The sequence below is a fragment of the Cololabis saira genome, chromosome 1 (assembly GCF_033807715.1).
Source record: "Cololabis saira isolate AMF1-May2022 chromosome 1, fColSai1.1, whole genome shotgun sequence".
Lineage (NCBI taxonomy): Eukaryota > Metazoa > Chordata > Actinopteri > Beloniformes > Belonidae > Cololabis > Cololabis saira.
In genome coordinates, this window is record NC_084587.1 from 31,048,337 (window position 1) to 31,073,318 (window position 24,982).

The 24,982-nt window shown below is 39.9% G+C and overlaps 1 protein-coding gene across 1 annotated transcript in view; it reads left to right on the top strand.

Annotated features, from left to right (window-relative positions):
• The window catches only part of LOC133442765 (voltage-dependent T-type calcium channel subunit alpha-1I-like), a 240,372-nt gene that overhangs the window by 97,327 nt on the left and 118,063 nt on the right, over positions 1-24,982 (top strand). The window contains exons 5-6 of the mRNA XM_061720633.1: positions 16,189-16,348; positions 23,748-24,090. Of these exons, the coding sequence (XP_061576617.1) occupies positions 16,189-16,348; positions 23,748-24,090 (503 nt within the window). The remainder of the gene's footprint in view (positions 1-16,188; positions 16,349-23,747; positions 24,091-24,982) is intronic.

Sequence of the window (24,982 nt, forward strand, 5' to 3'; positions counted from 1 at the left end):
GAGAAGGCATGCCACCCTTTCCCGATGGAGAACCATGGCCTCGGATTTGGAGGTGCTGATTCTTATCCCTGCCGTGTCGCACTCGGCCGCAAACCGCCCCAGCACATGCTGAAGGTCCCGGTCCGATGAAGCCAACAGGACAACATCATCTGCAAAAAGCAGAGACGAAATCCTGAGGTTCCCAAACCGGATCCCCTCCGGCCCCTGGCTGCGCCTAGAAATCCTGTCCATAAAAATTATGAACAGGACCGGTGACAAAGGGCAGCCCTGCCGGAGTCCAACATGCACTGGGAACAAGTCTGACTTACTGCCGGCAATGCGAACCAGACTCCTGCTTCGATCATACAGAGACCGGACAGCCCTTAGTAGAGGGCCCCGGACTCCATAATCACTCAGCACCCCCCACAGAATGGCACGAGGGACACGGTCAAATGCCTTCTCCAGATCCACAAAGCACATGTAGACTGGTTGGGCAAATTCCTATGAACCCTCGAGCACCCTGCGGAGGGTATAGAGCTGGTCCAGTGTTCCACGACCGGGACGAAAACTGCATTGTTCCTCCTGAATCCGAGGTTCAACTATCGGCCGTAATCTCCTCTCCAGTACCCCGGCGTAGACTTTCCCGGGGAGGCTGAGAAGTGTGATCCCCCTATAGTTGGAGGTCCCCCTTTTTAAACAGAGGGACCACCACCCCGGTTTGCCACTCCAGCGGTACTGTCCCCTTCCTCCATGCAATGTCGCAGAGGCGTGTCAACCAAGACAGCCCTACGACATCCAGAGACTTGAGGTACTCAGGGCGAATCTCATCCACCCTCGTTGCCCTGCCACCGAAGAGCTTACGAACCACCTCTGTGACCTCGGCTTGGGTGATGGATGAGCACGCCTCCGAGCCCCAACTCTCTGCTTCCTCAGTGGAAGGCATGTCAGTCGGGTTGAGGAGATCCTCAAAGTATTCCTTCCACCGTCCGACAATGTCCCCAGTCGAGGTCAACAGCTCCCCACCCGCACCATAAACGGTGCCGGCAGAGTACTGCTTCCCCCTTCTGGGGCGCCGAACGGTCCTCCAGAATTTCCTCGAGGCCGACCGAAAGTCTTCCTCCATGGCCTCCCCGAACTCCTCCCAGACCCGAGTTTTTGCCTCCAGGACTGCCCGAGCCGCGGCTCGCTTGGCCTCCCGGTACCCATCTACTGCGTCAGGAGTCCCACCGGCCAACATAGCCCGGTAGGACTCCTTCTTCAGTCTGACGGCATCCTGTACTTCCGGTGTCCACCACCGGGTTCAAGGATTGCCGCCACGACAGGCACCGGAGACCTTGCGTCCACAGCTTCGAGCCGCCGCGTCGACAATGGAGGCAGAGAACATGGTCCACTCGGACTCGATGTCCCCCGCCTCCCCCGGGATCCGAGAGAAGCTCTCTCGGAGGTGGGAGTTGAAGATGTCCCTTGATGAGTCTTTTGTCAACAATATACGAGTCACTCTACAGTCAAAATTAAAAATGTGATCAAGAATCTGGAAAACCACCCAAAGGTTCATTACCTAGGGAGATACCTTCCCAACCTGTCAGAAGTGATAAAACCACTAAATGGTCTGCTGAAAAGTAATGCAACATGGACCTGGAATGCGGCACAACTCGACGCCTTCAATAAGGTAAAGAAACTCATCTGCACAACACCACACTAGCATTCTATGATGTAAACAAACCCACAATAGTAAGAGCAGATGCAAGCAGCTATGGACTGGGCGGTGTGCTGCTGCAACGACATACGGAGGGACTGAAACCAGTAGCATTCTGCTCCAAAACACTGACAGATGCAGAGGGGCGCTATGCACATATAGAGAAAGAGTGTCTGGCGGTAGTTTGGGCCTATGAGAGATTCTCCACTTACCTGGTTTGTTTCTTTATTGGGTTTTTTTATATAATGAAGTGTTTTGTGTTGTTAAAGTTGGGGGGGAGTTGTCCTGTTGAGGTTCAGAGAGGCATTCTACAGGGGTGTCCCATATCTGTACAGTTGTATTCTATTGCAGTTGAACCCCTTTTGCACAAATTACGCTCCACCCTTACTGGTGTTATTTTTCCAGGTTTATCTAGTCATCCAGGTTTAGTAGTCTCTGCCTATGCTGATGATATAAAATTTTTTATTAGAAACCAGAATTACGTTATGGCTTATTCAACACTGCCTAGAGCTTTATGAAAAAGCTTATTCAGCCAAAGTAAACTGGGGAAAAGCTCTGCTTTAAAAGTTGGTCCATGGATGAGTAAGGATCTACGGTCCATGGATCTGCCTTTGTTACGACGTAATATTCATTGGGTTGATCAAGGTTTAAGTTCTTGCGTGTATTTTTGGGGACAGATATTGTTTTGGAAAAAACCTCAGTTTGAGAACAGTTTCTTCTCGTCACAGCTGCTCTCATCTGTTACGTTAAGATCTAAGATGGGAGGAGCGAGCTGTGTGAATCCGGGTCATCTAATGAAACTAACCAGATTCCATCACAGCGTTTGCTGTTGATAGTACTCAGTATGACCTGTGGGACGATGAGTATGAGTATAGTTTTGCTTCCCTAATTGTCACTCCTGCAGTGGATCAGTTGCAGGATGGTCCAGAAAAGCTGATGAAGACTCACTACTAGGTTAATTTGAGAAAGTTTTGTATAACATCTGTGTGAAGGTTTTGAATTTAAGCTCTCTGGCTGGAGTGAGGGTATTGAGGTGGACTGAGTTTTTTGACACCGGCTCTACCCCGAGAGGCTGTTGGCGGTCCCTGTACAAAGCCCCCATTGAGAAAAGGGTGGGTGACCCCCAGTAGAGGATTGTGCATGGATCCATAGCTACAAACAGGTATTTGGTATTTTATCTTAATCCTGATATGTGTTTCCTGTCCTTACTGTTCTCAGGAGGAAACTTTGTATCATGTTTTTATTTTGTTTTTGTAGGGCATTTGTTTGGTGGATTTGGTGTCCAGTTTTCTAACTGTATTTTTATTTATGGTCCATGGTATTGTGCCAGAAAAAGGTATATTCTTGTTCTTTTGAATTTCATTTTTGGGACTGCAGAACTAGCAATATGGATATCGAGAACAAAACATGAATATTCATCAGTCATAGTTTTTTCTCTTCTTATCCATTTCTATCTTTTGAAACTGCAAAATCTGTTAATTAAGACAGTTTTTTGTTTTGTCTTTTAAATCTAAGCTCCCTATAATCTTTCTCTCATCTCCTTCCTTCCAACCTTTCCTCTTTCCCCATGTTCCCTGTGTTTTTCATTAATTTTATGCCCTGCATCATTCAGTCATGGCCGGCCTCTAATGACAGCAAGTTCCTCTTCCACCTACTCACTGTTGTCTTAACCTATTTCTGTCATATCCTCTGCATCCCTTCACCTCATTTATCGCTCCCTCTCTAGCAACAGTAGCCATACTTGTACCTCCCTTGGGAGTAATTTGTTTTACAGCGAGAAGCAGATGACACTCTTGATCTCCTCTTGTGAATTTTGAAATCTAGAGTCTAGAAAGTTGTGTGGATCATTAGAAACAGCAAAATCACAACTAGGCATTTGGTTCTTTTGTCCATGAGTCTCCTTGTCTGTTATTCATTATTGTGATCGGAAGATGTTTTATAGCTGGTTTTAACCTTTTCACGATTCTCGTGTTTATGTTTATCCTTGATTAAGAAAATAGAAGGCAAAAAGAGAGAAGATTGAAAGAGGGTAAAAGAATATTCAGTATGAAGGACTATAGCAACTACAATTGAATATATATTCAATTTTATTTTATTTATATAGCATATATTACAATAGAAGTTGTCTCTAGGCTCTTTCCAGAGACCCAGAACATGACCCCCGAGCATTTATTACATAAACAGTGGCAAGGAAAAACTCCCCTTTTAAGAGGGAAGAAACCTTGAGCGCGACCTGTCTCATAAGGGGGGACCCTCCTGCTGAAGGCTATGCGGGTAGAGCAGGAAAAGGGAGATCAGAAAGGGAGTATGAGGAACAGTGGCAGGAGGGGGACATATATATTATCAAGTTACAAAAGACAATATATATTAGTATGAACTATCCGTGAGTAGAATTCAAAGAGAAAATATATTTTGGAGAACTAGTGGTACTCTTTGTATCACTTTGAAACTCCTTTTTCCATGATCTGATAATGCCACTTTTATGAGATCAGATAAATTCCCACTTGCCTGTGACATTAAGACCATGAAGAATCAGCTCTATTGTGTAAAATCCTTTTGGAATCTTTTCTTTAATCTTGATGATGATCATTATTGCTAAGTTTATAAGCCTTTTAAACACACACAACGCTATATGCTCTGACACAGAAATGACCCAAATTACTCTATATTGTCATTACTGGTAGTCCTTGCAATTAAAGTAACTGCAGTTACATGGCTCATTTCCTGAGCAACTACTTACAAAGAAAATATTTGTTTGGAACAACTGAAACAATTTTGAAGAGCACTAAAATAACCTCTTGCTGTGTATCTGACAAAGGTGTCTTGTTTTATCTGCCACTATCTTCTGCCAGAGACACCCGTGCCACACTCATTTTTATTATTTATTAGACCAGTCATTCAGGTGTACTGTTAATATCTATTAGATAGTGACAGAACACCTCTGTTTTGATCAATATAATCTATCAGAGCAGGGTTACTTTTCTTTTTAGCCAACCTTTCCCATCCTGAAAATGTAAATATGTCACATTAAAACAATGGGCTTAAAATTATTGCATGTTTGTATTTAGAAATTAGAAAATGAATAAATAATCTGTTATTTGTGCTCACAGATTGTAAAATAACTTTTGACAACGCATAAAAAGGTGTGGGGCTTGATTGGGAAGAAACAGCCTCCTCAATCTGAAATCGGGCGGTTATTGTACTTCATAATGAACACCATGTGTATGTAAGTGAAATGTATTCAGCATTTCAACACTTTGCTTTGTTTTTTTTCAATGATGTTTACATTATTTCTATCATAGGCCTGTAGGAAGAATTTTAATGGTTTTCATTAGATCTTCGAACAGAAGTTCTTTTCACTACTTTAGTGTCAAATAAGACCTCACTTGTCATAGTTGACCTTTTTAGGTACATAAAGTGTTCTCTTTCTTGATTGCAAGTTGAGATAAGCTTCATACCATGCGTTACTGATGCTTTGCTATTTTGTTAAACAAAGAAAAAAAGGTTGTGCGTTAAACTTCAATTACCTTGCATTGCTTTTGTTTTTTGACTATTTTCACATGGACAGATTGTTCTGTAGATCTCTACTAGACGTACAGAGGGAGCTTTCAAACGATATACTGTATTACACTTGAACGAGACTTCCTCCATCAGGCCTCTACCGCTAAGCGCTGCAGCCATCTTAGATCATTGACGCACAGGTGCACAGTGCAAAGAGCGAGAGGCACCGAGAGACCAACACAGAGGGCAGTGATCTTTGGATTTAGATTTTAAATTTACGAAATTATAAGTATTTTATAGCCAAATTCCCTGACAGGTAAAAAACACATTTGGAGTATAGGTATCCCAGTGCCCAAATGGAGAGTCCGCCTGGTACTATTCACACTGAAACCTTTATATAATCTATGTGCTTTAAGCTATTCTCATGTAACTTGGTACAGTTGTAGTCAAGGAGTTGCTGAATCCAGCCAGTTGTGTCTTTATGAATTATATGCATTGCTATCATGGTGTTTTCCACTGTGCAAACAACTAAAACATTAGACGAGGATAAAAGTGTCATTTCTTTTCTTTAGTTTATCACAATTTTCTCAGGCATGTGAACATTCACAATTTTTCACAGCACACTGGAAATGTATGCTGTGAGGTCTTAGCTATCCATTGAGACCAATATTATGCATATTGTCCTTATAATTGTGGACATATTGTTGATTTAAATTGGATAGGCCTGTTTAGGTGAAATTCACCTCCAAAATCCCTAGGGGTTAACAGGTTAAGCTAAACAATATGTACAACTGTAATCTGTAAAAGTTCAACATATTTTCACTTCTTTTTTACATCTGTACATGTGGACCTGAATGAGAAAGAAAACAAGAAAAAACAACACAGTAGCTTCTGTCAAGGAGATGATATTAGGGTGGTGCTTTTATTGGTGGTTGAATTAGGAAAAAATCACTGAGGATGCTGCAGTTAGGTTAGTAAAAACTTTAGAGAAAAATCAGATTGTAAAAAGGAGGGGAAAAATCCAGCTAAATGAAGGGTTACTGAAGAGAAATGGGAGGAGGAGAAAGTTTTAAAAACAGGAAAAACTAGGGGGGAGACACGATAAAACTATTGGAATTTTTACTGTTTTTAAATTCTTAATACATACATGTGGGCAAAAGACTACACTAATTAAGTCATAGCATTTCAACTCTAATTTTGACATAAACAAATGTGCATGTATGCAAACACATTAAATTATATTCATTTTTAAATATTGCTGCTTGAATTAGTCATAGATTTATGTGTTGCAGTTCTTCTAAGACCTTAAACTGAGGGCAGAAAAAAAAAATCACACATACCAACATATACAAAGCACAAGGACTCATCATGGGATCCTGCACCTAATTTTTCAGTAGTTCTGTTGTTGATCTGTAGCAGCTCTCATGTTTTCATGGAAATGTCACATTGGATTTTGATCAGTTTGTTAGATTCCCACTACCATGGGCCCTTTTGGTTAAAACACCCTTGACTGAGTTGCACTAACTTAAAGGTCCACCAAAACTTGTTACTGGAAAAAAAAAGAGGTTTTGGTGAAAGTTCTGCTACTTTCAAAAAACTTTCACCACTTCTGATTGTTTCTGTGTTGATTTCTTTAAAACTACCAGAGGCCAGTGATTTTATTTTAGCTCCCAGAACACAGATCTAAAATGTACATTGACATTTGGTTTATCGATACTGCCTTCACAGAAGTGTAAATTGACTTGATTATTAACGCTTAGTGCTTACACAGTCTGATGCCATCACATATCCTGTGATTGGGGGGATTCTTTAGGTCACAATACACATTATCACTATTTAAGCACTGATCTCAGATGTTTGAGCTCAGAGAAGCCACCTTCTATAAATATATCCATCCATCATTAACTTCCACTTTCTGGTTTAGGTCACAGCAGCGTAAGCAGAAAGTCCCAGACGTACCTCTTCCCAGTTAACTCCTCCAGTTCCTCTGGGAGGACAGCATGATCTTCCCAGAACGGCTAAGAAATATAAACTTTCCAATATGTTCTGGGTCTATTTCAGGGTTTTTTCCCAGTTTGATGTCCAAATAATGTCAATTAGCTACCCTCAATGTGGAGGAGCTGCAGCCGTCGTGTCTAATGGAAAACTGAACTTTAACTCATTCTACCTCTATGGGAAAGTCCAGCCACTCTGCTGGAAACTTCCATTCAGCTCTTGTATTCACAATCTTATTATTCTGGTCACTACCCACAGTTCATGACCACAGGTGAGGGTAGAAACATTAACTGACCACTAAACAGAGTCTTGCCTTACGGCTCAGCTCTATTTTCACCAAAACAGACTGCTACAGAATATGCAGTAGTGCAAACTCTATATCAGTCACTATCCTGCTCCATTGTTCACTCACCCGTGAACAACAACCAAGATACTTAAGGCTAGGGCTGGGCGATGTGACCTCAAATCAATATCACGATTAATTGGGCAGTTTTACCTCAATAATGATAAATGTACGATAACCCTTAGCCAGCAACAAGGAATTCATATTTTCAGATTGACCGATTGATCGGTAACTCCAGACAGTTGGGAGCTCAGCTCACAATAGTGTGCCATGACTCGTTTGGAGTTACTGTGCGCTGAAGTTAATTTCTTAGCATGAGAAATGGCGTGTGTGGCGTGAGAGTGTGTGAACTTGTTTAAATGCGCGAGTCTCATACTAGACATACCTTTTATACCTTTTATATTCTTCGTTTGAACCATCAGCCATTTTCTTGGGTTACCCTTCTCATTCAGAATAGAATGTAGAATAGAATGTCTTTATTGTCATTGTACAGGTACAACGGAATTGGATGCAATCTTCTTTAAGGTGCATGGTTTAAAAATATATATTAAAACAACAACTATAAAAATAAATAATCTCTAAAAGGACAAACAGGAAGACAACATACAGTATTCACATTTGGCAGGTATTGCACGATTCTATTGCAGGTATTGCACGGTTCGGTCAGTATTGCACATGGAAAAAGTCAGTTTGAGTATTTAGCAGTATTGAGTGTAGTTATGGCTCTGGCATAGAAACTGTTCTTGAGTCTGTTTGTGCATGATTTCAGTGTCCTGAAACGTTTGCCTGATGGCAACAGTTCAAAGAGTGAGTGTCCGGGGTGAGTTGGGTCCTTGATGATTTTCCTCGCTTTCCTGGACTGGATGGGTGGAGTATTGTGATTATAGAGACGCTGTCTTAAAGGGATGTATGCTTACGCGGACTGCAGTTCTCGCTTTGCTCGCGAGTGGCGCTGGTCCAGGTCAGATACCAGTTGACCACAAGTGACTTGACGCGGAGGCCGTGTGTGGTTTTGAGCTGAATCCACAGGGCAATCCCATGTAGCGTGTGTTGTCAAACGAAACGGAGAACATGCAAAAATATTGCCGCTGTTTCTCATCATCAGTTGCCTGCATCAGCAAGACGAACGAGCTCTCCAGCCTTCCGACGGCTTTGGTTGAACGGCCTGACAAACCATCTCTGATGGCGCTGTTTTCTTTACCGAGAGCAAAGCAATGCAGTGATCTCCTCTTCATCCAGTGTTGCTGTCTTATTTATTTATCCGTTATTCTACCAGTTGGTTTATTATACTACTACAAAATAATTCATTACTTTTCTAACACTGGCTCTGCATACTGCCCCCAATCGGTTACCCCCGGTACGACGAGCTCTCCTCCTGCGTTGTGAGCGTACCTCGCTCACAACGCAGCTGGTTGTGAACGCGAACGGACACGAACACAGGCAAAACAGCAAGTATATTTGCCCCTTAAAGGGGAATGAAACTAGCCTATCAGCACGCAGTCAAAACAGACAAAGACATTTGTTTTCTTTTTTTATCAAAACACTGAATTTACTGACATGGGAAAATTGACGTCGGTCATCGCAGTGAATGTCGGTAACGGTAAATTTTCGGTTTATCGCTCAAGCCTACTTAAGGCCCCTAATTACTGACTTTTATTTGAGTAATATTTCCACCTTTTCCTGGTCTCAGTGTGTGCGTGTAAAAGCCACTATCGGAAAGGCGTAAAATAAAATCCCATCTTTTTTCCACCTCATGAGTAGACAAAAAGGCATGAAAAAAGACAGGCGACTTGTAAGGTTCATTACCCTATTCTGTAACCAACTGAGACGTCTGAGAATTATGATCAATGATCTAATCATTTTGAAAGAGTTAGACATGCTCATCTTCTGTTTTCTTAAAGATGAGCAAGTTGACAGAAGCATCAAAGGACCATGTTAACCCGTATACACATCTGTGAACAAGTATAAAATCATATGCCATACAAAACTACTGTTACAAACAACTATGACACAGCATACCAGATGCTTGTCAAATGACTGTGATTGTGTAATTATTCACATCTTGCATCATGTTTTGGAAGTTGATTCAGAACATACTGTAGACTTTGAAAGAATGCAAAAGAGAGTGAAGACAGTTCATCAACACTTTGAAATTGACAAAGCTTTACAGAGAGTTGACAATGAAAGTGATGTGATGAACGGCATAATCCCCTTGTCTGATGATAGATTTGGTAATGGAAAGCCCAATATCTTTCCTGCAAATTAATGAATCGCTTATGCAGTGTCATGTATTGACAACACAATTACAAACATACATTTTAAGGTTTAAGTTATTTTGACTGAATGAAAAGGTCAGTTTATAGAAAACACTGCTGTCACTGCCCTGACTAGTCATTTCACCTCTCTTTATTTGTTGAATGAATAAAGAAACAATTCTTTCCTTTATTGAAGACAATTTACCACAGAGCTCATTTCAGGGCTAATTCAATCCCCAAGCTGCAGGAGGTTTATCAGCGTAGTCAAAGAGAGGTTGAATCATGTGGGCACATACTCTGCTGTTCACACTTCAATTTATAAAGTGACATAAAACGACAAAAATCACTGGTGTATGCCACAGCCAAAACCTCTTGCATAAACACATTTGTATGTGTAGAATGATTGAATGATTGCACACATACTCTCAGTGGAGGATGAGTGCAGCGAGTCTGTTAATGGTGCTAATGGAAATCAGCCATGCCTGGTTCCCCCCGGTCACAACTTAAAGGCTTGGGTCTAATTTCTGAATTATCCACAGCCCTTATGGGAGACAGAGTATTAGCAGCCAAGGTAACAGACATCTAAATCTCATTTACATGCTGTTTACGCTCACCTCTAATCTTTTTATCACTTGTTGTCATTTATCTTAACTTTGCACCAAACATTTCCCTCCACTGCTTCTTCCAGAGAGCTTTAACTGTTTCAGATGATGAAAGTTTTAAAGTAAATGTTTTCTGAGATGTTCAGTTAACACATGATCATATTGTGTTATTCCAGTTAAGTGACACCATTTAAATTTTCTAGTGAAAACAATGTTATTATTTTTATACCAACATAAAATTCACCTTCAGCAGTTATGAAGTGGTATTTTTGTGCTCTTTTATTATTATTTTATTTTTGTATATCATGTACATTCATAGCATGTATCATGTCTCCATTGTATATTCCTTGTAACCATTTAGCGCCAACACTACCAGGGCAATATTTTTAATTCTTGGTCAGCCAAGGGTAATTTAAAGGGGACCTATTATGAAAAACACGTTTTCTCCTGCTTTAACATATAAAGTGGTCTCCCCTCAGCCTGCCAACTCAACAATTCTGCAGTGTCTGTACAGCCGCCCGGATGAGCCATCCAGTGTGATGTGGCTTCTACGAGCCGTTCAGATTCTGCTCCCGTCGTTACATAACGACGGGAGCGATTTACATACGTTGGCCCCCGATGCGTGAAACCACGCCCACAACTAACTCCGCCGGCCGGAGCTTCCGCCATTTTCTCGTAACAGTGTATCGCGTCATTCAGGCAGCCAATCAGCACAGTGCCTCATTATCATAGCCTCCCCGCCCACTCAGAATCCCGCATAGATAATGAGGTTAGAGACTGAGATGATAAAGACATGGCTCAGAGGCTGAATTTCTAATTTATTTAGCAAAAACAATCAAAAGCTTGTTTTTAAGAGATTCAAGGTTTCTGTTTAAAATAGGTATTAGATGCCATAATAGGTCCCCTTTAATTATTTGCATCTACTAGGTTACTTAGATTTGGCTGCCTTTTTGTTTGTTAGGTTAATGTGAATTATTTCGTTTTTTGAATTCGTATTCCCAAAAATGTATTATAAATTCATAAAAAAGACATGATATTAAACAAAGAAATCATAAATAAACGAACTAATCTAAGATACTATTTGTTTTCACCAAGGGCTCATTTAATCTCTATACATAAAACTACTAAGGGAGAAGAAATGAAGAAAATCCCTTATATATAATAATAATAATAATAATACATTTTATTTGAAGGCGCCTTTCTGAACACTCAAGGTCGCCGTACAATAGTTAAAAACAGTGTAACACAATAATAAAAGCTAGGGGGTAAACAAATACTCAGAATAAAAAACCACAACAACGACACAACGACACAGTGCAAGTGGAGTCAGAGGGAGAAGGCAGTTCTGAACAGGTGGGTTTTCAGTTTGGATTTGAAGTGAGGGAGTGAGGTGGTGTTCCTGAGATCCGGTGGTAGGCTGTTCCAGAGACGGGGAGGCGGTTGATGTTGCGCAGGTGGAAATAAGAGGACCGGGTAATGTTGTTGATATGAGAATGAAAAGATAGGGTACTGTCGAGGATGACACCCAGACTCTTGACCTGTGGGGAGGGGGAAACAGTGGAGTTGTCAATGAGTATAGGGAAACTGTCGGTTTTGGATAGTGTTGATTTAGAACCAATGAGGAGGACCTCGGTTTTGTCAAGTATCAATATTCAAAGGATACCCATGTTCACTATGGCACTCCATTAGGTACACTTGTTCAACTACTTGTTGGTGCAAATATCTAATAATCTAAACATGTGCAGTTCAATTCAATTAAGCAGGTGGACGTGATCAAGGTGACCTTTGTAATTTCAAATTGACCAACAGAACAGGGAAGAAAGCTGCTTGAAGTAACTGGTCTGAGTATTCCATAAGCTGTTGATCTACTAAGATTTTCCAGCACAACCATCTCTAAGGTTTACAGCCTATAAAATGGGCAGTAGAAAATAATTTGCTGTTCCCTCAGTGAAAATCCCATGCGGTTGTTAAAAGCCAGAAAATAGTGGCCAGACTGATTTGAGTAGGCAGAAATGTAACAGTAACTCAAATAAGAACGTGTTGCATTCAAGAAGATGAGCACTGATACACTGTGCAATCAGGTCGACGCACTCTACCATGAGTGAGGTTTTTACTGGCCAGATTCTCAGCTGTGTGGGCCTGACGGGAATGCAGCACTCCCAAAACAACTGTCTCTAATGCACTAATATCATTCACAAAATGGCAGGTGACAGCTACGTAGGCATCCATGTTTATGGAGGTCGACATATCCGATGTTAGGCTTACTGCAGTTGTCTTCTCAGCACTGGCTATGGCCTTCACTTTAGTATCCTTGTACTTGGCCTCCAACATGCCCTTCAATGACTAATGTAAAGAAAACACAATTCGGATGGCCAATATATTTATTTATATATATTTATTTATATATATATTTATATATTTATTTATATATATATATATATATATATATATATATATATATATATACATACATATATATATATATATATATATATATATATATATATATATATATATATATATATATATATATATATATACATATTAGGGGTGTAACAATACACTAATCTCACGATATGGTACGATACACAATATTGAGGCTACGATAACGATACGATACAATATTATAGCAGTATTTTTTTAACAACCTTGAATCCTTGAAACCTTGAAACCTTGAAACCTTGCTCCCCGCATATGACTGGAAAAACTTGTCTTTTATTTGAAAGACACAAAATAGAAAACTATGCTGTGCGTTTGCCCTATTGTTACAGTTTGTAATGCTTTATAACTATTTCAGTTTTAAAGAGCAAGCCAGGCCAACCATTTTCCACAAACTGAACTAAAGGTAAATGTCAGGTTTGCATTATGCATCCTCAGTTTCATACAAGTAAAAATATTTTGCCACAAGCTGAATAGTTTCTCTCATGTATGACTTGACTTTTTTCTTTTCCAGAAATTGAACAACTAAAATTAAATAAATAAATAAAAGTAAATAAATAAACTATGAAAAGTCCCAAACTCAAAATGCAACATGACTGTTATTTAGCTTGACAGAGCTAAGAGCTTCAGCCACATGCTCCAAGCCTGAGGCCGTAAGGTGAACCCTGTTATCGTTTCATCCCGCTCCCACAATCTTTACATCATAAAAAAGACTGATTCCTTATAAGTAAAAGTTCTGAAAGTTGTTGTTTTTTTTAGGATCATCTGGTTCCTTTGGGAGGGGGTTCTGTCACAGTTTTGGGTATTGTCACGGTTTTTTAATTTAAGTTCCGGATTTATTTTAAAAACCCATTTCCTTGTGCTTAAGTTTTGCCTTGACTTCTCTTGTTCCCATCTGCCCTGATCGTTTGCACCTGTGTCTCGTCAAGTCTTCTGTGTATATCTTGTCTTGGCTTTCCCTAGTTCCCTGCTTATCCGTACTGTTCTCACTAACATGTTTCCCGCCATGGTTACTTCTGGTTTTAAGTTTGGTTTCTTGTTTTGAATCCTGTCTGGCAGCACTTTAAGTTTAATAAATGACGTTGTTCTTGGAACTCCTGCCATCTGTGTCTCCTACATCTGGTCTTACGCAACCTGACCCCCTTGACAGTTTCTGCTGTGATATTTCAAAGGTTGTGTCAGTATTAACTAAAATACATGCAAGCATCGATCAGTTCTACCTTGTCTTTGAGTAAAGAGCGCTGCTGATTGTGATGGAATAAGGATATTTTTGAGGAACAGATAGTTTGCTCAGAACCAACTGGGCCACAGCCTACCTTAATATTGTGGTTTACCAAGATCATTCCCTTTTGGATACAGTATATTCATTGTCTGACTCAAAGTCACAAACATCAAATAATCTTTTTTTGGTTCTCTGATCATAATACGGTTGTCACCGTAGTATCTATCTATTATATAAATACCAGGAAGTGCCCGCCATGTTACCCCACGATTAGTCAGCCAAGTACTCATAAACCTCAATTTATTTTACAGATAAAATTTGACCTCTGGTTTGCCTTCGTTATGGAGAGCTGAGTAAAAGTAATGGGCTGTTGGATTACAATTAGTGTGGAGATTAGTGATTGATTAACTGACTATGGTGGTATTCTCGGTTACATGGAAATGGCAGTTCAATATTTTCAGTTCCAATATGAGCAGGAAGATGGTATGATAAAATGTACGCCTATACCTAAAAGAAAGAAATAACTTAAAAAAAATAAAGATTTTATTCAGTAGAATTTGAGAGCCTTTATGTTTGTAAACACAAATTAAACACATACATCTTTGAGGATTTGTATTTCTTTCATTTTATGTATATGAACCTTGATACTGTTGCTCAAGCCCACTTTACCCTAGTTAGAATTTACCAGAGCGCATAATCCCACTACAGCTTCTCACAAAGGAATTACTTGTAAAAATAACAATAATAAAAAAAACTAAAAAAACGTAATGATAATAATTTAAAAAAAGTCTGATATAGTAGTTTATATCACTATAAAATAAGGAAAATGCTGCTGGGAAATAAATTCTGGACTATATGTGGATTCTTGTTTGACTCGTCCTATCCACTGATGAAGATCAAGTGCTAAGCACAATAGAGAGTAAAGACTTGTCCTCTATTTCTAATTCCCAAGCTGCTGCACTGGCATGAGACTCCAGTTGCAACACCAGAGGTGGAAAAAGTACAAAAATATTGTACTTAAGTAAAAGTACACATTTTCTGCTTGAAAATTACTTAAGTAAAAGTAAAAAGTAACCATTAAGAAAATTACTTAAGTAAAAGTATAAAAGTACCTCAAATTAAATATAATAAAGTACCAAAAGTACATGGTGTAAAATGTACTTAAGTACAAAAGTAAAAAGTACAAAGTACAAAGTACAAAATTCAAAGTACAAAATTATTTTCAAAAGGATTGCAAAGAAATGAAGAATCCAAGAATTTGCTTAGAACTCTAAATAATGGTGATATTATTCTGACCCTTTTAGCGTTTTTTTCCATTACCCCATTTTAATTTCGTCGGCTTGAGCGTCGGCTGCCGCTCAAGGCTGATTTATGGTTCCGCGTTACACCAACGCAGAGCCTACGGCGTAGGGTACGCGGCGACACGCACCGTACGGTGCGCTTTGCCGCGTACCCTACGCCGTACCTTACGGCGTAGGCTCTGCGTCGATTTAACGACAACAAAAAAAAATTTAAAGACAACAATATAATTGGGGGTGGGGGGTGGGGAGGTATTGATGAATGGATGAAATTCAACTGAAATTATAGCTTTTGCATAATAGTAAGGGGGTTCTTGGTTAAATTCATAACTGAAGCCCCAGGGATAGCAACAGCGAGTGAGCAGCATGAAAAACGTCTTAATACTATTATTATCATTATTATTTGTGTGCATGTATTCTATATTTTGCACATGCATAATGACTCATAAAAAACAAAGCAAACAAAAAAACATCAAATTTGTGTTAGTTGCTTGTCATCCTCTGCTGCATATTGATACTGACGTGTAACAAACATTCAGTCATGGTGACAGGTCTAGGTTCATCAAGCTGTTTTAATTTAATTGATCTGTTGGTGGAGGGGGGGTAAAGAAATTACACACAAAAGTATGTTTTAGGCTCAAGTTCAAGAGTCTACTGTGGTGAAATGAACATTTTCTCTTGAGGGTCAAGCGCGTGTATTTTTAGTTATTCAGTTTGTTGGACCACCACGTAAACTGGAGTCCAACAGCAACAATTTAACTTACTCCTAATTTAAAGTTAAATATTATATTTATCAGCCATGCTGTGAAGCCAAAATGTTCTAGTCACGTGGAGCTTTGTCTGTGTTTCTCTCTGCAGGCATGCGTATCTTGGTGAACCTGCTGCTTGACACTTTGCCCATGCTGGGTAATGTCCTCCTCCTCTGCTTCTTCGTGTTCTTCATCTTTGGCATCATCGGGGTGCAGCTTTGGGCAGGGCTGCTGAGGAACCGTTGCTATCCGGAGGAAAACTTCACAATGTGAGTCACGTCACCCCCCCAATAGTCCGTGTGTCAGCATGCAAGAAAAAAGTGTGAGACACTGTGATGCTTGTGTGCCAGTGTGCATGTATATGTGTGCAAGTGTATGTGTGTGTCTGTCATCTCGCCTCTCATTACCTGTTCTCACTCCGTGTGAAGATTAATCACACCATCTACTCAATTTACTGATATCCCAAAGAGAAGGAGATGAAAGCTCCCTGGTGCTCTCATTCTCTCAAGAGCTAATATAATGAGGCTGACCTCATTGTGCAAACCAAAATTTGCACAAAGCAGATATAATTATCTCACAATTAAGTTTGACATTTAATTAAAAACTCCACCTTTGGACAACTTTTCAATAACCCTCGCCCCACCTCCAACACACTGCCATCTTTTAAAACAACTCTTTTTTTTTTTTTTTTTGTCTTTGTAATCTGTGCTTGTTGTGTATGTTAAATCACAGTAATATTTGTGCTTTGGCTGAGGTGAACAGAAAGAAAGAAAGAAATCAATGTGAAGTAATACACTTTCAAACAAAATCTATTGATCTTATTATTTTAATGTTTTTAATCTATTTGAGTTTCAGAACGATCCAATATTGTTTTGTTATATAGCAGTAAGATTTCCTATGTTCACACACATAATTACAGCAGACGTGATGCCCACTGAAATATGCACCATAATACTGAATACCTTCATCAAAGTATTTGTGTTTGGAAAAAGGACTAATCATTAGGAGGCTATTAATTTGCACCTGGTGCACTGTGCCTTTATCCTTCCGCCATCTGTAACCTTTAGTTTGACAACTAAATATGCTTTACTCTTTTGTATTATATCCTTGTGCTTTTCAGGACCAATTTTCTGTTTGTCAGTGGTTGCAGGATGTGTACTTTCAGGAGAGCATCAGAAATTCAATCACCCTTCTGCCTCATTGCTTTTAAATCAAAGAGCTCCAATTCCTTTGTGGTTGATTTCAGCTTGTGTTCCACATTAGCAAAAAGAACAAAGCCATCTTTCTATTTTGATGCCTTTTGATTGAGTATTCCATACTGTTTTTCGGACAGTAGCAGGGTCACCGACTATCACCTAAAATTCAGATACCTTCACCCATTAGCCACTTGACAACTCTTTTTTCCAATAGTAATCAGATTTGATTAGATTGGACTCTTGTGTTACTGATATTTTTGTAAAAGGAAGTGCAATGACTAAACACCATACTTTAAAAAAAATAAACTATAATGACTTATTTCCTGGAACTATGCTACTTTATCTCTCAGAAAAGGTACATGGAGCACAATAAAATGACAATTTGACAAATTTAAACATGCTTCAGTTTTATTGCAAACAGCAGGGTGATTTCAATTCACTAAAAATGTCAGAAAATTAGAACGTTTGTAATAATTGTGATAAGCTATCTGTTTGAAATTTTAGAAAAAGATATATATATTTACACTGCAAGATACTTGGGGAAAGTCCGAATTAAAATCTGAAGACTTAACAGATGTATTTTGAGCCCAAAATGTTCATTAGGAGTGGAGCTTATAACAGTGGAATGGTGCTATTCCACCGCCTGAAGAGACAGAACTCTCAACCAATCATTTGATTAAGCTGCTTCTGCTACATGGAAGAGTAAGCTGGACAGCAGTTTGCACTGCAAAGCCTAGGGAGGAAAAAAAAAATAATGATCTGATGAGAAGCTTTGGGGCAGGCCATCACCATGGTAACACTGTCATACATGAGTAGGAGTATTGGAGAGGAAATGCAATCCAGGGATGCCCTAACCCCAAAACCACTACAGTTAATTGCAGTAGTTTTGAGGAAAATCTGCACACTAGTTTTTTGTTGTTTTTTTTGCCCCCCAAACAAGGACAGAATTTACACTGACCGCATGGTTTCCACGAACAGAAACAGGAGGTGTAAAACAACACCTTTGACTGGCACTGACAGATGTCGGTGTACTGCCGAACATAGCCTCTTCCATATGCAGAGACGTTTGGCCTAATCTGTCTAATCTGATAATGACTTTGACTGCTGTGTCAGAATGCCAGGTTAGTCACACACAGAAATGAGGAATTGTAGTTGCTGTGTGAGATGGAGAAAAGATTACAGAAGGTGGGTGGACTGCCTCACGTTTTCCTGATGTTTGCTTGCTGTTCCCAAGCCTCTGGTTAGCAACGAGACAAAAGTACAAATAGTAGGAGTCACAGGTGGTCCATACAAAATCATATCAAGGGACCCAACTCAATTTATGCAGACACAACTGTATAATGCAAGCTTTTTCTTTTTGATGCACAGAAAAAAAATGTGAACATCTAAACCACCATAGAAACTAGAATTTCTTGTGCAATGAACTGAAATGAAAGTGCCAAGCTGGTGAAATAAGAGTAAGGATGTAGAGAAATCAAGATGTGGCCACACACACACACACACACATACACACACGCGCACACACACTGTCGCTTTCCCCTATGTCTGTGTGTCACAGGGCAACAGTGGTGCTAATGGCAATTGGGGCCTTTGGAGCAGTGACCTCCAAGCTGGGAGAGCCAACTATGTATTATCATTAGCTGGCTTTGCCTGTGTTTTTCACTGTTGTTTCTTGTTTTAATGTGCAACTAAAGGTTACCTTTTAGTTGTCTCACAAATTACCCCCTCAATGTCACCTGCGTCCTGGAAGAGGCAGGGAACATTTAGTCTGAGTGGACCATGTTCCATGTTCAGGGGAAGGCAGGAGTCCCAGCCCAGGGGGGGTCGAAGCATTCTAGATGGGCCCTTGTGGCCTAAACATCCCCGTTAAAACATGATTGCTAAAAAAAAAGCCTAATGCAGACTTTAAGATATAGGTATCAACCTGGAGATAAAAATCAAATGACATCCAGTGATGTCGGACTCAATACAGCCGAATAGCACAATTCAGACACACGTGTTCAACCTACACTACAATGTGCGACGATATGCATTTAACACAATCAGACACGGCGGTCAAATAGCAACAAACAATATAGGAAAGGCCATATATCCAGCATTATGACAATGTTATCAATGTTATCAAATTCTCAAATTCCATTTTTGCTAAAATAAGGCATTTAAATGTCTTAATTTGTCTCAAATCTCAATCCAAGGGTCTTTTATTCATTAAAGAGTTTATTTCATCGTTTTAAGGAGAATCTCCTGCGGATGTTCTAAATCTGTGTTGCCAAGTTGGGCAGTTTTCAGCCCAATTGGGCTGAAAAATATATATTTGGGCTGCTTTTCCTGATTTTTACTAAATATTTAGGAGAAATTATTAACAAAAAGGTTTCCATTATGGCAGAGAAAAGTAGAAACTTAAACAATAAACTCACTGATAATATATTTGCTTTAATCTACTCAATTGTATTGTAGTTTTTGTTTGGAGCCTGAAGATTGTAAGATTGTAAGATATAAGATTCGGGCTGGCTTTTCATTATTTCGATGGGTTTTACGTTGCATTTGGGCTGGAACCTGTCCGATCTGGCAACCTCGACCTCAGCACTGGATTTCATAATGACTCGTCTTTTTGGTCACAATCACTTTGCTCTCATCAATGGCGATGTCCCTCTCGATTGAGAGCAAGGTGAGGTTTGATAGTCTGGCCTCATCCATGCTGCCCGGAGTTAGTTTTTAATCAACTTCAGCTGCTGAAACTCAGCATGAGTTTCCTGCTATAAAGCTCTGATGCGACAACTGGCTAAAAGTAAACAGACGCGCGCGCACGAACCCGTGCATGGCAGGCAGACACACACGGGGAGAAGGGACTATTTTTTTTATTTTAATTTTTTAAACAACTTTATCCTTGTGAACACAAGTGTTATACAGTCCAAGTTTCCTTATTTTATTCAGCACACTTTTTTTTTCCTCTTCGGCTTGGGCCCCCACGAGCAGTGGACCCGGGGCCTGGTATAGAAGATGGATGGATGGATGTTGGTGCATGGGGTTACCTACATCATGGTTGTAGGGCTGCAGGTGCAGCCATCAGGAGTCCCACTAGGTGTGAAAGCACTGTCATGGGAAAATATTATATACTTAACATTACATTGACGTGGAGGACACAGGTGAGTGGGTCTAGGTTGAAATTTTAACCATGGGCAAAGACGAGCTCATTTTAAGATGAAATAACATTCCAATTCACACCAATAACCATTTTAAGGACAATTAGCAAAAAAAGTCTGGCTGAAGAATAACTTCAATTGTGGTAGTATTTAATATGACCTTATGATTACATCTTTAAACAAGTAGATTGCGACGTGATCTTGTTATTCTTGCACAAACTTGAACATTTCAGATAAACTTTAAAATGTCATAGTTCCAACGGATCAGGTTGTGCTTGGAAGTGCTTCTAAAATGCTCTGGCTGGAATCTAGAGTCATGCTGAGAGCAGGGCAGAACCATGACCCTGCCTCGTTACAATGCTTCTGTGCCTGGAGGGGGCCCAGGCTACTTAGCCAAGCAGATTGTAAAATGCTATTGCTTGTTACAAGGTAGAGTGGAAAAAAATGCATTTTAATAGTTTAAGGTTTAAACTTAATACTTTGGACTACTTTAGATGATAAAGCCTATGAATGTTTAGTTGGTGCGGTAGGGAAAAATTAGACAGCTTTGTGTAATACATTAAACTGGTGAAATTAATGATTCTCTACACTGACCAGCTGGTCAGATGTGTCTCAGGCTATTATTGTCACCACTGTAACATGATGAACCTGTCTGCAGAAAATGTACAAAATATCAAAGTCAAAGTAGCTTTATTGTCGTTTCTTCACATGTTAGACATACAAGGAATCGAGAGGACGTTTCCCACTTCCCTCGGTGAAACATATAAAGTGCGCAGGCACAGGCACAACAGATAAGATTATTTTTTTTGTGCAGTATGTAAAAAAGTTTTATAAATATATATTAAAAACAGTGAGCAGTAAATTAAGTGAATTTAAAGTGACACAGTGGTGATATTAAAAGAGGCAGTTGTTTCGTAGTCCTGAGTGTTCATGGGGGGGGGGCTTTTGGGGGGATTTCAGTTCAGTTCCCTGTCGGTCTGGAGGGTCTGGCTGGGGGGATTGAGGGGAGAGAATTTAGCATCCTGACAGCTTGGTATGCGAAGGTGTTACTGAGTCTGGTGGTGCAGCAACGGAGGCTCCTGTACCTTCTACCTGAGGGTAGGAGGCTGAACAGACTGTGTGCGGGGTGGCTGGTGTCGCTCGCAATCGCGATAGCTTTCCGGGTGAGGCGGGTGGTGTAAATGTCCTTCAAGGAGGGGAGTGGGGCACCTATGATCTTCCCAAGTGTGTTCACTATGCGTTGCAGTGCTTTCCTGCTGTATTCAGTACAGCTACCGCCCCACACAGTGATGCAGCTGGACAGGATGCTTTCAATGGTGCCCTGGAAGAAGGTTTTCAGGATGGGTGTGGGAGCTCTCGCTCTCTTGAGCTTGCGGAGGAAGTAAAGGCGCCGCTGGGCTTTCTTTGCCAGTGATGCAGAGTTGGTGGCCCAGGAGAGGTCCTCGCTGATGTGCACCCCCAGGAATTTGGTTCCGCTGACCCGCTCCACAGCAGCACCATCGATGGTCAGTGGTGGGAGTTCAGTGTGGCCTCTCCGGAAGTTCGACCACGATCTCCTTAGTTTTGCTGACATTCAGCAGGAGGTTGTTGTCTCTGCACCACAAATATACCCGAGAACTCAACATAACACAAAAACTAATGAAAATTGTCAACAAATGGTGTCAGACATCTGGTCGTGTTAGCTGGGTGTGGCTGGTTTTTAAGTGCGTTTTTCATTACCTTCCTACATCTCTCTGTCTATCTGGCATCATTATGTTCAATTTTACCATCATCTCTGTTCCTCCATTGTTGCATCCACTCATCTCTCTCTGTGTGATAATTGTGCCCTGAGTTCAGTTCTCACATCATACAGAAATATGACATCAAAATGAAAGCAAAAATTATTCTTTTTCCTCTTAAAAACCTCACCACACATGATCCAGATAATCAAACATCACATCAGGCTTTGTTTTCAATTTTCTTACACATTGTGAGCAAAGTTGCTCTTTTTTTTTGTAAAATTATAATCTAGCATTTGGAATTATTTGCAAAGGCGCAGATGTCTTTTCAGTGAGGGGTATGGGAATTTGGAAACATGCACAGGAAAATTGAAACATTTTTTAGAGCTGATGTTTTGGAGAGGGCATTTGCAGTAGGGTTAATACAGTGTCTCCTGTGCAGTTATTTGAAGTCACAGGCCTTCAGCTTGGCTCTGAATCATCCATATCTTTATTGTATCTGAGCAATGAGTGTGTAGTAAGAAGGTAAGATGTTTTTCATGTTCTGAACACCAAACATTTTATTCACCATGACAGCAAGTATGTTATTCTAATGTATGTTTGTTTAATTGTTTGTTTGTTTATGATTCTGCAAAGGGAATGCAAGAGTGCAAAGGGGTGCCATATTCCATTAATATTAATGAAAAATCAACAAACCTGGAACTCTCTGAAACCATTTCTGTTTTGTTTTTTTCTCTCCCTTTCCTAAATATGCCATTACGAGTAGTTTTTATGAAAACTACATTTCTTTTCAATGAAGACTTTTGCTGTGGTAGTACTGGAGACATTCTAAAAATGTTTAGTATGTGTTGTATTTTTGTTTGTGTGTTTTTTTAAAATAATTTCAACTGACCTGACTGCCAAACAAATACAAACTAACATATATGATATACAAAGTGGCAGGAGAAGAAACACTTCTCAACTGCTTCCAAACCAGGCAGTCAGTTAGTTATTTCAGCCTTTTAACTAAAGTTAAAGAACACTAAAATGCTTGTTTTTAGCGTTCTAAAGTGCCTTGTCTTGGACTTTGAGAGTCACACATCTGTTTTGATAGACTTGCTTTATTATTTTTCATTAGTAGGCCTATTATGATTGTCATTATATTGTAGTGTTCCTGCATCTATGTTCAACTGTGACTGTGTTAATGTTAAGAAAGTTCTGTAGTTCATGTTTATGTGGGGTTAAAATGCATTCAGGGCTGAAGCTTGTGTGTGAGTGGAAAAGAAAGGCAAGGGGGGCAGGACAAGAGGGGGTTTGCTGCGGAGGATGTGGCTGGTGAAGGAGCGACTGAAAGTGGCCGCTGTTCTTTTTCTGAGTTGCTGTATGTTTTGGCGTTGTTATGACTGACAGTAACCATTTCTGTTTCATAAAGAAGCTGCCGCTTGTATCCTTTCGGTCTATCCTTTCAACACGTCCGTCTGGACAATATTTTTATACTAGATTTGTTGGTCTATTTGATATAACCTAAATTCCCTTATAGCTGACTTCTGCTCTCTTTGTATCAATAAACACATTTTAGGCTCGTGTTTAGCCCAGTGTTGTTCTCATTGTCATCCTTTTCAACACTTTCAGCACGACCGGCATCAACCTCCCCCGGCCATACTACATGGCTGATGAAGACGATGAGCGGCCTTTCATCTGCTCTCTACCTGTGGACAATGGAATCATGTCCTGTACCGATGTCCCGGCCCGCCGCGAAGGAGGCAGGGCATGCTGCCTGGATAAAGACGATGTCCTGTACCGCCACTCGCTCGGTCTGAGCCCTGAACCTCTGAACAATGGCAGCATTAGTGTAGCAGGGCTATGTGTCAACTGGAACCGGTACTACACCAGGTGTCATACTGGAAGCAGCAATCCTCACAAAGGTGCCATCAACTTTGATAACATAGCCTATGCCTGGATTGTCATCTTTCAGGTAAGCTGTTGTGTTAGCAAATGAACCAATTAAACTGCATTAATTTTTAGCAAAAAGTACTTTTCACCTTCAAATATATTTCTTTGTTTTCCATGGTTCGTGATTTGGTATCAATTTTTATTTTAGTCTTAACTGGGTTAAAAAAAATCATAAAGGAATCATTCTTTATAGCTTCAAAGATGAATAACTTTGGGTGAAACCAGAACCCTGTAAAAAGAATAACACGTAAGATGAGTGAAAGACCACTTGTGATATTCTATTGTTTGTTTAAGGTTGAATGGAAATATATGTGAAAGAAAGTATAAATATAGGCCAGACTCATTAATAATTTTGCTTCCTTTTTTGTGCGCATAATTATGTGAAAAAGAACATTTTTTTTTCCTAACTTTAATATGAAGTAAAGACTTTATTCTGGACTGCATCCATCCACGATCTATGAATTTTCTCGATCAGTTTCAGCTTAGTCAGTACGATAGGCGTACGATATGAATGTTACTCTTTTTTACAACTTTTTTACAAGCAGTTTTCCACTTGTCTCGTGTGACAAAGTTTACCTCACTAGTTTGTTGTTTGTCAAGAATTCACTCAACTGTTAATTTAGACATAAACTTAAATTCTTACGAAATATTCCTTCCTGACTATTCAACATGGCTCCGTTTGATTTCTCATCTTCTCATAACTGAATTTGTAACTTTGGAAAACTTGAAACATGTTAACATCTGAATAAACATATAGTTCAGGTTAGTTTGTAGTTATGATTTTAATTGTTCAGCTAATAGCTGACTGTCTGATATTTGTTTTATTAGCACCCAGAACAGAGAACTTCGATACCACCACAAGCATTCTGTACTGCTCATGACATATCCTTATATTCAGTAGCCCCCAAAATATC